Source organism: Larimichthys crocea, chromosome XIV, assembly GCF_000972845.2.
Source record: "Larimichthys crocea isolate SSNF chromosome XIV, L_crocea_2.0, whole genome shotgun sequence".
Lineage (NCBI taxonomy): Eukaryota > Metazoa > Chordata > Actinopteri > Sciaenidae > Larimichthys > Larimichthys crocea.
Window position 1 is genome coordinate 8,671,308 of NC_040024.1, and position 14,152 is coordinate 8,685,459.

At 43.4% G+C, this 14,152-nt stretch overlaps 1 protein-coding gene across 5 annotated transcripts in view; it reads left to right on the forward strand.

The window, feature by feature from the left end:
- si:ch211-200p22.4 (phosphatidylinositol-binding clathrin assembly protein) overlaps positions 1-14,152 on the forward strand; it is an 86,401-nt gene that overhangs the window by 46,695 nt on the left and 25,554 nt on the right. For 3 of the 5 annotated variants that reach the window (XM_019266021.2, XM_027287874.1, XM_027287875.1), the window contains exons 9-13: positions 2,767-2,852; positions 2,932-3,055; positions 7,141-7,268; positions 8,827-8,927; positions 11,344-11,454. In XM_019266021.2, coding sequence (XP_019121566.1) covers positions 2,767-2,852; positions 2,932-3,055; positions 7,141-7,268; positions 8,827-8,927; positions 11,344-11,454 — 550 coding nt within the window. Of the gene's footprint in view, positions 1-1,145; positions 1,167-2,766; positions 2,853-2,931; positions 3,056-7,140; positions 7,269-8,826; positions 8,928-11,343; positions 11,455-14,152 lie in introns of all 5 variants that reach the window. The other 2 variants (XM_019266023.2, XM_027287876.1) reach the window with 2 other exon arrangements.

The window sequence follows — 14,152 nt, forward strand, 5'->3', positions numbered from 1 at the left end:
AATTTCCTCTAATGCAATTTAATATATAACCATTTCTGACAGGTTTAGTGTTGAAAGGATTATTTAATTACGGACAGAAAATGTATCATTGGCCGTTGATTACTGCCTCTAGTGATTGGTTAATTGTTCGATGTGTAAAATGTGGCGTAAATTACGTCTTTTAAAAGGTCCAGTGTGTAAAATGTATTGTATTCATAGTATTTATTGGCAGGATTGGAATACTATATTCTTTAGTATGTTTACGTTGGTGTATAATCACCTGAACACGAGAATTGTTGTTTCTGTTGAGCTGTTTTGTACAGTAGCCCAGAACAGACAAACCAAACTCTGATCTAGAGATGGACTTTTGCTTTTTATGTGTAATACTGTACTGTAGAAAAAAGGCGGACTCAGCAAGTCTCATTTTAAAGTAACAAATACATGATGATTATTCAAAACATAGTTGTGCTTATCATCAATTTCTGCCAATAAATCCCCTTAAACGTTAAACTCTGGACCTTCACGCTGGACTTTGCCTCTGAATATGCGTGTAAACGTCTCCACAACTGTAGGTCAGAAGTCCAGCAAGTGGATCCAACCCAAATTCAAACATCTCATGGCTCAGTCCCACCGGGCACCGCTGCAACGTGGCCGCCAGAGTTGTTTGCGACCTTTCAGAAGCTTCAGAATATAGAACCTGGGGAATCCCGGTGCGGACGAAAAGGGAATCTGTTTAACTAAATAGCATGTTTACTCATGGCAGAAAGACATAAACCAAAGAAAGAACGACCAAATCTGAGCTTTGTTGGGCGGGAAACGCTCCTTGGCGGTTTTGAAGTCACGTGACTTCGGACCAAAACAACGACCAAGTTCACGTTCGCCTACATCCAACCTGGAGATCAACTTCTTCTTCTTCATCAGTACAATTCACTGCCATGCGTTAGCCGAAATAATGTGTTGAAAAAGTTTAGCCCTGAGTTTAGGTAACAGCCCTGATTCGGTTCACAGATGTCACACGGATGCAGCTCTTAACTTTTTAGAAAAAGCTGGAGGTTTAACAGCATGTGGATTGACTGTGTGGGTGTTGAAGTCGTAGTGAAAACTGCACACAGTTCACTGTGGTTGTTAAATAGACGTTTCTCTTCTCCCCTCCCCGTCTGTCGCAGAAAACAAAAGGATCATACATTGTAGGTGGTGGGTTGCATACTGTATCGCTCACCCCCTCCGACCTGCTTAACCTCCCCGCATGAACATCACATTCGCTCGCTCTCAGGCATGCTCTTGTTTTCCCTTCCCGGTGTGTGCAGCGATACGCTGACGACTGAGTACAATATGTACGTGTGTGTGTGTGTGTCGGCCTCAGGTGGATTGCTTGTCGCACACACACATATACACACCAATCTATGCACACACACACACTGCTCTGGCACGACAAGCAAAAGGCCATGAAACCTCATGAATAGAAAATGAGGTTTCACCCCCTCCGCCTTCTCCGTCTCACTCATTTAAATTCCACCCTCCTCCCTTTATTTAGTTTATTCCATATTGCTCGTGCACAACGTCATCGCTGCAACATGCATGCACGGCGGAGGCAAATGAGCTGATCACTGTTTTAATAACGAGGAGAGAGGACGTGAGGGATTCTCCGGTTTCTGACGTCCGATGCATTCACGTCACGTCAAGGCGGCGAAGAGACGAGGAGACGCTCTGAGCTAATATTGACACGAGTTCTTATTTTCACCCATTCAGACTCGCCGACAGCTAAAAGATGGCCTCTCTCCTTCTCTCTCTCTCTCTCTTTCTCTTTTGTGCGAGTGGCTGTTTCTTTAACAAACCAGGCAACAGTTTGGCAAAGAAGCCGCCGTGTAGCCAGCCGCAAAGTGCTCGGAAGCCAAAAAACACTCCCAAATGTGTGTGTGTGTGTGTGTGTGTGTGTGTGTGTGTGTTTGCCCTACTGACAGCACACTTTGCATTCTTGTGGACGGAGAGACAGACATGACGTTGTCATATTTTCTCAGTGGAAGAATTTCCTCCCCTCCCTCCTCTCCCTCTCGCTCAAAAGGGGAGCTGGACTCTATAAGTTCAAGAAAAAGCCTGATTATGCGTTCGACAATGCAGCTGTCTCGTGTCTTTAAGCATTAACGAAGCGACCTAACGAGCGGCAACGTTACGTTTGCGCGAGCTGAACTTGAGTTTTCCTGCCGTAGCGTAGCAACAACCCCCCAAAGTAACCTGCTCGTGCCTAACTTGTCCTCCAGGACAGCAAAGCTCAAATTTACAACACCTCACATCACTTGTTTCCCCTTTTCTGGACAAGTAATTAAAGGAACGAGTGGTTTAATATCAACCCTCCAACATCAGGTTGGAGGGAGTCATTGTGTGACGACGGACGCCGCGAGATAACCCGAGACAAAAGAGGCTAAAACGCAGCAGAAAGAGTTGGTTTGAATGAAAGAATGAATCGCCCCTCTCCGTCAGGAGTAAAGAAAAGTGGCGTGACCTCTCCTCCGCTCTCCACCTTTCCCCCCCTCCTTCGCTCTTTGTTTTTCCAGCTTCCTCCTTTGTTCTCGCTCTCCTCCTTTCAAGTCTCCTGCTTAACGGTGTGAGTGTTTGCTGCATGTTGCCATGGCTATTCTTGGCGCCTGATGCACTCTCGTTACCTTCCTGTGAGACCTAACTAACTCTGGGTGCTGCTGTTGTTACTGTATGTGTTGGCGGCGGAGTTGATTTATTGAATTTCTCCCCCCCCTTCCACCTCCTCCACCTCCTCCTTTTCCTCGTACTCAGGCCCCCAGCAGCCTCCTGGAGGCTTTGGAGCAGCATCTTGCCTCTCTCGAGGGCAAGAAGACGAAGGAATTAAACGCAGACACCAGGTTAGACATCTTCATTTCCAGACGTTTACATCAGGTTTTTCCTTGAAACAAAACCACTTAAATTAAACGTGTCTTGCAGAGCGTCCACCCTCTCCAGCGCCGTCTCGTCTCTCTCCTCCACCGGCATGTCCTTCAGCCGCATGGACGAGAAGGAGAAGCAGCAGGCCTTGGAGGAGGAACAGGCCAGACTTCAGGCCCTGAAGGTAACAGATTTTTTTTACTTCTTTTATATCAAATCACCTCTGAATCCTCGGCGGGTTCAGAGCGAGTGCTGCGGCAGCAGAAATGGCAGCAGAGCTAATAGTTACTGAAGCTGCTCACTGCTGGTTCAGAAGTCTTAAACGTCACAGGATCTGTGCCGGGACGCTCTGTTGGATTCAGGTCCTGTTCGCTGTTCATAATAAGTATCTGGATACTTTCTCTACTTACTTTACCTGCCGTTTTTCTTAAATATCATCAGCATCAAACAACTTCCCACACAGTTCCTGCTCATGCGGTCGTCGCTGCTTGTACCTGTTCTTCATCACCGACACAAAAACTGCTGATCTAAACCCCCCCACCACCACCTCTCTTTTCTTTTTTTTGATTTAATTTTTACACCATGTAACCAAACAACATCGTCTCATGCTCAACAACCCCCGCTGACACAGCTGAAAGCTTCAGTTTATGGGCAATTATAAAATGTGAACTTGGAACTACTTTTTTCTGGGAGTCGTGCGTGGCAACAAATGTAACCATTGTTTGCAACGCTTAGACCAATTTACCCTGATTTATGTCTACAGTATAACGTAACTCTCGTCTAGTCTAGTAATTATAGTCTTAGATTTTCACCTGGTATTGTCTCCACTCGCCTGCGATTGTATTTTAATTTCTGAATCTCTTGTAGCGATGGTTACAGTGTAAAGAATAGACACCAACAGGTTTCTAAAAACCTCATTATGTTGGTAGTCCTGCTTCTTCCGGTTCTTGGCCAATCTAAAAATGCGGACCTAAGGCTGGTTGTTCAAACAAGCCACCTGTTACCTGTCAATCAAAGCGTCCACGCTCTTAATCCTGCATAACTTTAAGCCTTAATATAATTTGAACCAGGTGAGTTGTATATAAATGTACCCAACCTTCACAGCCACTGAGGTTGCCACTTGGTTTTAAAATCCTTACTGGGTTCGATTCAGGAGATATCTCAGGTTCAAGCGATATCTTTGGATTCGAGGTCTGCGCTTATTGGGATCTGTTTTAGTTTAACTTGTACTAGTCTACTAGTTCGTGCTGTTGTCTATCTCGGCCAGGAAGTTTTAAAAATCAATGGGAACTCTTAAAAAAATATTGAACACGGTGTACTGTAGAGACTAAAAGTCTCATTCTGAGACTTTGAGATAAAAATTCTTATTTTCAAAAAAACAGAGTTATGATCACTGCTGTCACATCCTGTAAATAAATCCCCCTTAAATCTGACACAGCGGAGCTTTAAGACGATGTTCTACCACAACAGATTTTAACATTACGTGTAAATCTAAACAAAATGCATTCAGTCCAGTATAAGTAATTCATAATGTTTGTGTATAGCCTGCCTGCCTGCCTGCACTGTTTTTGTACATCCCCACAAGTGCCTACATTACATTTTATTGCTTCATTGATTGATTTTTATCATTCTTGCTGTTTTTATTGCTTATTTCTCGCGCTTATATTCCGCCTACCTACATTTCCCGCTGGATCTTATTACTTCCCGCTGCTGCAATGATCTAATGTCTCCACAGGGATCGATACATTGGAGTCTTATCATGTGCGAGCATGTAGAGGGGAAATAACCACAGTTTGTTTGTGTGTTTTTTTTTTTTTAAATCAGAATATGTGGACGAGTAAAGCAATTTACAGTACAACTAAAGGTGTAGATTTAAAGATTGTCCCAGCGGGAATGGAAACGCCACCTCTCGCTGTGTCTTATTTTATTTAAACGTCTTCATTCATTCCACCTTTAAAGTTGTTTGGACTTGGAGCAGATTAATAAACACACTCTCCTCCCCCTCCTCCTGCTGTACCAGCCTCGGCCCGGGCCGACTCTTCTTCATTCATATTCTGACAGCGTAGCGAGGAACAAATGGGAACTGCTGTTATTGTTTGGGCTAAGGCCCCAGCTGGACAGTAGCTGACTGTGAAAGTGTTTTTCGTACGAGTGTGTATGTGTGTGTCGAGTCCATACGGACACCAGAGTGCGAAGACAGCTGGACTCGAGTATTTGGACGACCCCTGCTCACCCCGGGCTCTGTCTCTCTCTCGCTCTGTTTCTTACACTGTTATGTTCTCGCTGACTTTATCTCGTCTCCTTTCTAACTAAACCCAAAGGTAATCAGTGGACCTTGGCAGAAATGGGGCAACCAAGGGCACAAAGTAAACATCGTGCTAAAACCCAATCAACCAGCGCGCACAAACAAACACACCAAGACACGCTGGCAGCACATACAGAGCCTAATCTGTCAGGATGTATACACACAGATCAGCAAAGCTTGCAGAGATGCTGGCAACACCGCTACAAACACACATAACTGTATCGTCTCTGCCGGCGTGTGAGCATGCTTAACATGCACACACGCCGAGCTGCTGTGCGCCTGTTTTGTAGCTCCACTGCTCTTACTCGATTACAGTTCGCTGTAAGGCAGGACTCCCAGGGCCGGAGCAAGAAATGTCAACACATTTCACACTTGACTTTTCTATTTGTCCGCTCACCACCGAGACTCTCTGAGGCCTTTATCCTCAGCCGGAGTTCAGGAGTCACCAAACGGCAAAGTCTTGAAGTTCTTCATCACTGCGATGGATTTCCATCATTGAGAGTAGATGTAGATGTTTTTTTATTGGACGGATGTCACACTCTAGAGCCAATGGTGTTATGGATCTAAACATTGTTGGCGCTAAAGTTTAGGTACTCAGCTCTTAATTGAAGGACGGCTCCGATGTATCAGAGATTAGAGTTTTGCAGTGTTATATCGGCGGGTTTCTTGCCGAAAACCAGTCTTGGGACTTGAACATGTAATGGTACACGTACAGGATTGGGAACCTCAAGATTGCGGACGTTCTGTTGGCTTCATCATTGGACTTTGACATTCAGCATGGCCAGTGCGGTTGGTGTGGACGTTGTACAGAATCATTGTGGGGAAGATGGAGCTGAACCTGAAGGCAAAGTTCTCGATTCTCACCTATGGTCATCTTTGAGCTTTGGGTAGTGACCAAAAGAATGAGATCGCAGATACAAGTGGACGAAATGAGCTTCCTCAACCGGGTGACCGGGCTCATCCTTAGAGATAGGATGAGAAACCCGGACATCAGTAGGAAGCTCCTTTTGCTTCAAAAGGAGACAGCTGAGGTGGTTCAGGCCTCCTGGGCACGTTCCTTTTTGAAGGTGTTCCTGGCATGGCCAACTGGGAGGAGACCCTGGGGCAGACCCAGAACCTGCTGGAGGGACTACATAGCCCATTGCTGGCTTGGAACACCTCAGGATCCCCCAGGAGGAGCTGGAATGCGTCGCTGGCGAGAAGAATGTCTGGAACGCCCTAAAAACCTGCTGAGATTGTGCTAAGGAAGCAACATACATGCACAGTCGTCACATCAAGCCTCTTATGTCTTAATCACAGTGAACTAAAAACAATACAAACCTACTTTTATTTCTCTTTCGCTTAAGCAGTGTCTGGGTTTTGCTGATGTTTGTATATCTGTCACCAGAGAGAACAATAGTCGGCATTTCAGCTGCACCTGGGTCTCAGCAGCACCGGGTCAGACACTGTTTAAGGTTTTTTATCACAACAAAACAATGATGGAATGTTGGGGTTTTTGTTTTTTACTCACTAGAAACCAATTTAATTAGTCTTTAGTCCTTTAAACTAATCATCTCTGATTATATTGTGTATGCTGAAGCCCACACCACCAGGCAACCTTGGCAGGCAAAACCAAGCAATAAACTGACTTTGGAAAATTCAGCTGGACGCAGGCCCGGTTTTAGTCTTAAATCTAAAGCCAGAAACTATCTGAATATCACCAAAGCACACAGATTTAAACTTCTCCCTGAGTATAAGATGAGATGCTCAAGGATGTCCAAACAACGCAAACTCAAAAATCAAAATGACGTTCCAAGAGGGCAGCATTATAAATTCTGGGTGTGTGTGCGGGACAATGTGTTAGTCATTGTTCCAAGATTTTACTTACTGGAAACAAACACTCTTACTCATTTCCAAAAATGGGGGGAAATGAGTGTTTAACCGCCGTCTTCCTGATCATATTGTGGTGTTGTTGTGTCTTCCAGGACCAGCGCCTGAAAGAGATCAGCATGCAGACTCCTCCGCCCAGCAGCCAGTCGATAGGCGGCGCCAACAACAACAACCACATCACACAAACTCCGGAGTTGTTCACCTCCGCGCTGTCCGCCAACAGGTGTGTGCACACAAGCCGAGATGTTTGGTTTCTCTACAGAGTGATCTTGAATAATTACCACGTTAGATGGTAACCGGTGGTAACAGTGAGGACTGTTTTAATACTACAGGCTCAAAAAATCTGGGACTCACAATGCTGCTGCTATCTGAAGAAGCCAAATAAATTCGCATTGTTCTAATGAAACAAAACGGCAGCTAAATAAAGATGCATTTTTGTTGAACAATTGCCATTTGCAGTGATAAATACACTCAGTTTCCTGTGACTAATGTTTTAATCTGAACTCTCAGCTCTCAAGAGTAACTGCGTTTGGAGAATAAACATCAAAACAAGCCAATATCAATGAGATAAGATGGATAAACGGCAACACTGCAACATTGTAGGTGTTGAGTGTTTGTGCTGAACATAACCGCTGTGAAACGATCAAGAAATAACTTATCTCGCAGATTATCGATGGCAGCACTCCCTCACTCTCATTCACTGTCTATGTCGCTCAACCACTGCTCAAACCATTGGACAAAAACCAGATTAAACTTCTTTGTGTCTCATGAGTCAGACTCAGATTTAGAAGCCGGGTACATGAACACAACAGGTAGAGTCGCCAGGTGTGCTTGGACATGAATTAGGTTCATTTGCTTTGTTACATTGACTTTGTATTTCACTCGAAAAAGGTTTTTTTTTTGTGTGAAATTATTATAACTTCAATAATACTGAAGATAAAACTCAAAAAGAACAAAAAGATTGATTGTTGTTATGAGGAAAAGGTTTGAAAACGCAGGTTTTCCCATTCGTTTGAGTGATGGTACTGAGTTTTAGGCCTTTGTGGCAGTGCATAAGCCTCAAAAAGTTTTGGAAAAACGCAACTTAACGTCACACTGCGACCGCCAGTCAGACGAAATGTCTCTGAGACTATCCAGGTGGATTCATGGACTAAACTCTGATACTCTCTTGTGTTGTGTTCTTTGTTTATTTCATGTTCCCAGCTTCTAAATCTGAGTCTGACTCTCAATTTACGCTGCAAAACAGAGACAAGACGAAGTTTTTATTTGGTTTGTGTCCGATGGTTTGAGCAGCGGTTGAGCGACGTAGGCCGTGAATGAGAGTGAGCGAGCGAGCGGCGGCATCGATAAAGCAGATTAATCAGCGAAATAAAAAGTTATTTTTTCGATTGTTTCACAGCGGTTATGTTCAGGACAACTCTGCAGTCTGTTCACCTCGACAAAACAAATCCTCGTATCGTGTCTCCGACTGATTCCAGCTGTAATAGAGTTACTAAGCGAGGCTTGATAATCGGCGCTGAATTTATACTCAACGCGCACACGGTATTACTCGCTGGGAATTTACGGCTCCTAACTGTTTTATTGCTCCGTGAGAGTTTTTACAGCCCTTCAGAGAGCGAGGATTAATCTTTATCTGTGACAAACGAACATTTTTAGTGGTGACTTTAGCTATTTATGCGCGATTGATTAAATATTAATGCTCTGTCTCCATCTGTCTCTCTATAACTCTCTGTTTTGTTTCTAACTCCTTCTCCTTCTCCATCCTCGTTATCCCTCCACAGTGTGCCCAATCTGAACAGTGACCTGTTTGATCTTCAGCCGGCCTTCATCCCCGCCGTGCAGAGCACTCCTTCAATCTCCACCGCCAGCAGTGCCTGGGGAGGTACCGCTACCTATATTTACCTGCATTTACACACACACACACACATATGTGAGCAGCAGGGTTGCACAGATAAAGATGTACACAAACGTCTTCTCCCTCTGGCTGGTCGTTCTCATGTCTCCCCCCCCATCCATCTGTCGAGCAGTTCGTCTTGTCTTTTTATGCAAACCCATCCATCCAAAATCAGCCCCCTTTCTTTTTTTTTTTCCTCCATGAACTAATGTTGCATGAACCAGCCGGTGTCTCTTTCACAGAGAGAGACAGTTAAACACTGTAAATACACTCCGTGTATCTCCAGTAACCGAGTGTTGACAACCCCCCCCCCCGAGCAGCTCAATAATAAAGCAGTCCGAGTGAAATGTCAGCTGAGATTCAACCCACCACCATCTCCACCGGTTTTCTTGTTTGTCGGCGTGGAAAATGTTGCTGCAGCAGAAATGCTGAACAACAACAACAGCACTCACTTTCACATATTACAGTACACCACCCTTCCACCTCCTCCTCCTCCTCCTCGCTCTCTGTTTTCTGACATTTCAGCCCAAAATCAGCTCGAATCAAAAAAAAAAGAAGTAGCACAGAGATGTATCTGGAAGCACTGTTAGTGCTAGAGTATTACAGGCTTTATGACAGAGGATTAAACTGAAGCCATTTATACGGAGTTTGGCCAGACTTCAGAGTCGGATATCAGTGGCTCTGGTGACACTGGAGCTGAGATAACTACCCTCTCCGTGTTTCTCTCAAAAAAATATCACAAAGGATTCTTATTTCGGCAAACGTCTGAGACTGTATACGAAGGACACGCTGAGAACGAGAGGAACAGTTTGATATTTTTGCTTTCTGGCTGAGAGTCTGATCAGAAAATTGGCGGCAGATTCACACCTATGTGTTTAAAATAAGACTGGAAACAGGGTGAAACAGCTAGCCTGGCTCTTTACCAATTCACCGACCAGAAAGCTCGCTAATTAACACGTTATATGATTGTTTGTTTGTCAAATCAGCACCAAAGCCAACACGATAATTTGCAGTTTTACCGGCGGGGGTTTGGTCCGAGGCGTATTTCTTTGCTCTGCCAGGCAGCGCCCAGCAGGGACACCAGGAAGCTACTGTGCTTTGCCAGGAAATAGTTTGGTACACAACCCACCCTCCGTAAAATGGCAAAGTACAAGATAAAATGTGTTAATCAGTGAGTTTTAGAGGTGGATTCTGTTACGTTTGGATCATTGACAGCATAAATATGGACGTTGTATCCGTGACGTCACCCAGAGGTTTGTAAATGACGGCTGGTTGCTCAGGCAAACCATCTGTAACAGCACCCACCTGTCAATCAAAGCGTCCACACTCTTAATCCTGCATAACTTGAAGCCTTAATATAACCTGAACAGGTGAGTTGTATATAAATTCACCCTCAGTACAGTTGTCATGAACGGGGAAATTAGCTACAGAGACCAAAACTGTTTTTTGTACCAGGCTGTAAACATGTTTATTTCTGCTGTGAAACATGGGGACTTATGGAGACTGACTCACTTCTGGAGCCAGCCTCAAGTGGACGTTTGAGGAACTGCAGTTTTTCTTCACAGCTCCAAAGGTTGCCACTTTGGTTTGGACGTAGCTGTTTCGTCCTATTTCTATGTCTAGTCTATGCTAAGGAAAGTCAGCATACCATTTTAATCTCTAAAGGTCTAGATCATCTTTATGAATCAATGTTAAAGGATGAACGATTTTTAGCTGCATCTAGTGGTGTAGTTGTTGATTGCGACCACCTCACCTCATCGTCCTAGCACGAAGGAGAAACTACTGTGGCTTTGAAAGGCCACATCTAGATTGGAGGACCCGCTCTGTCTGTAGATATAGAAGTCTAAAGAAAGGGATTAAACACTAATAAAAACATAGTTATGAGTCTTATATTCTGTAAATAGAATCCTCTAAATCTTACACACTGGACCTTTAAGTTTCCTGTCATGTTTATTCATAGACGCCGCGGTGTACGTCTTTGTCTTGTGAATTTCGAACTCCACAAAGACGACCCACTCTCTGAGGCGTTGAGCCTCTAATCCCCAACAGGGACGTGGATGAAGACAAAAAAACAAAACAAAAGGTGCATCAGTGGATTTCCTCGTGCACGGGGTTAACTCTCCTCTGAAAGCCTGACATTCCCAACAGCCTGACTGAATCCCAAGTTACTACGCCAACAACAATGGCGAAGGATTGTAACGTCCATGCCTCCTAATCTAATGGGATTAGTTTAGTGGGAAGGTGGTGGAATCCTTACTAGAGCAGAGCTGTGATTCCCATCCAGGCTTGAATCACGCCATGTATCTACAGTTATTAAAAAGAAATGTCAGATGAAGCTCGTCCTCGTGCAGTTTGAGCTTCCAAACAGGATTTTTAATCGGTCATATTTAACTACATCCCTCAGGAATGGAGAACCAGCCTCTGCAGCAGCCAGCCGCAGCCATGACTGTAGATTTCGATGCTGTGTTTGGGAATAAAGCCACGCCCAGTAACAACGGCCCACAACCTGCAGCCGGTAAAAGCCCGCTCTGTCTGTCCAGACGGAGCCAGACTGAAAACTAAAACCTTTTTTTTTTGGCTTTGCTGGCAGCATTTGAACTAACCCTTCGACCAGTTCCAGCAACTTGTGGTTGTTCCTGCCACTGGGGTTGGGTGTTTGTCTGTTGTTTGAATTCTTACATATGGTCTCTAACATTTGTAATAACTCAAAATCACAATCCAGAGATGGGTGGATCAGTTAACTTTTGATTTTTTTCAAGTCTAAATCTAAAAGACCCTAGAAACTAGCAGATCTTCAGTGTTTCTCTTAAACAGTCGATAATCTGGATTCAAGAAGCAGCCGTTTAGGTTCAGAAAGATTTGACCCTTAAAAGCTCAGCTCATCTCCATCTCCTTTATCTATAACAATCGACGTGTCACTAAAGTGATCAGATTTTGATTTAGACGTCACTAAATCCTGATTAATGCACGTAAAATAGTGAGAAAACGGCACAAGATTGGCCCCTGTGAAACGGCTAATAAACGTGGCAATGGAAAGCCTGCCAGTTCAAATATACACGACCTTCAATGCGACGTTAACAAAGCCTGATTTATTTTATTTTTTTTTTATATCTAATGCAACAAAAATAAATAAAAAATCTTAAATGGTGGTGTCAGGAAACCCCCAGGCTCAGATAAATGGTTTAACCATCGTGTTCATCAGCCAATGGGAACTTGTGTCAACATGTTGTTAACCCGTAACGACACGTTTAAAAAAATACGTGTTAACAACACATTAACGATGCGTTAACGACAAGTTAACAATACACGAATGGCGTGTTAACGTCATCTTAACGAGGATGTACGTGTTAATGATGCACTAAGAACAGCCTAACAAAACATTAAGGGTGTGTTAATGACACATTAACAACGCCGTTAAGAGCACGTTAGGTCGTGTTTTAACAGCACATGAAAAAATACTTAACACGTCATCAAGGTGTTGAATATCGTGTATATTTGAACTGGCAGGCTTTTATCTGTCCATCACTAACAGTAAGAAGTTGTTTGAGGAAAAATTAGTCCTCAGGGTCTCTTACCGATGATTGCTTATCAGTTTTGTTTCTTTTTGACTGAGCCAAAAGTTAACTGATCCCGGTATCTCGTCTTTCTTTGTGGGTTCCTACACAGGTCTACAAACTTGAGCAATTTAACAACATTTGTCCAAATGATGAAGTGATGGAAAATGAGTTTAATCACCAATTTTTGTATTTAATTGGCAACCAAATTCTTCAAATCCAGTGAAAGAGAAATAAGTCTTGATTGGAGTAGACGATGAGTAGGAACCCTCCCTCCTTGAGCTTCTCTCGTTGTGGGTTTCCCGCCTGTTATGATAACAGCTTTGGACTGATGGTTCTTAAGTGTTGCAGGTCTGAGACTTTGGCTCCGAGCCCTCTTATTAAGCTTACTTTCTTTTAACCTCTCAGCAACTGACACAATCAATCTCAGCTGCTTCTCAACCTTTTTTTTTTTCTGGTCCCACGGTGCTCTTGTCTGTAAAGCATATCATTTTTTTAAAGGCACGGTGAGTTATCGACGGCTCCAGAGGAGGTAGGGCAGATAAGAGTGACTCCCTGTAGAGGTCATCTGAAGACTATTTTCACCGTTAAAAGGGAGAAGGAGCAAGAGCTTAGAGGAAGTTACAGGATAGGGGTTTGACTTTAGATAAGATAATTCTCACTAAACTGTATGAAAACACCAAAGCCTCGTAGACGTTTACGCAAAAACTATTGCCGTTTCCTAAAAACTGCACTACGGCTGTTTCTAGGAAATCATTGAGCCTTTTTATAGATGTACATCTTCAGTATGACCTAACAGACTCGAGGCTTGAGTGCAACGTATTGATTCCTGGAGTGTTTGAAAGTATTGAGAGACTGGATTGATGGTTTTAAATATTAAAGTAATATCACACTCGAGGGAGTGCTGCATAACCGTGCTGATATTCAGTATAACGGCACTCCCTGCAGTGGGATATTGCTTTTATACAACAGTTCTACAAGCATTATTTATTGGTTAACAGTAAAAATGATTTGTTTGTTTATTTAATCGTTTATTTGCCTCCGCAAACTGGACTGGCACCAAACTGTTGGTGGAAATATCGTGATTTCTGTGCTCTCTTCGGCATCAAACAAGAAACCAGTCATACAGTTTTTATCTTTATGGATTATATTGATACCGAAATAACAAGAAGACTGTTGACATTTGACGTTCTTTATCTCGTGTTACGGACACGCAAGGAACTGTTAAAGTGTCATATTTCTTAAAGGGACAGCGCAGGGAGCTTTAGTTTACTTCAAACTGCTAATATGTTTATTTTTGAACGTTTTGTCATCGCTACAGAAACATTAAGGTAACTGTTACGTATTATAAGCTTATCCGACGTTGACGTCTCTGTATCAGCACTCATTGAAAGACATTTGTCGTCACTTATCTAATACAGTGTTCCCTCGTTTATCGCGGGGGATACGTTCTCAAAATAACCCGCAATAAACGAAATCCGCGAAGTAAGTTTTACAATTATTATACATGTTTTAAGGCCGTAAAACCCCTAACCGCACACTTTTATACACCTTTTTACACGCATTGTGTACAGTACTCCCTTAGCCAATTTAGGACGCAGAACACAATGCGCGTTCATACTGTACAGTACGCTGTAAAAAAAAAGCATGCAAAATTAC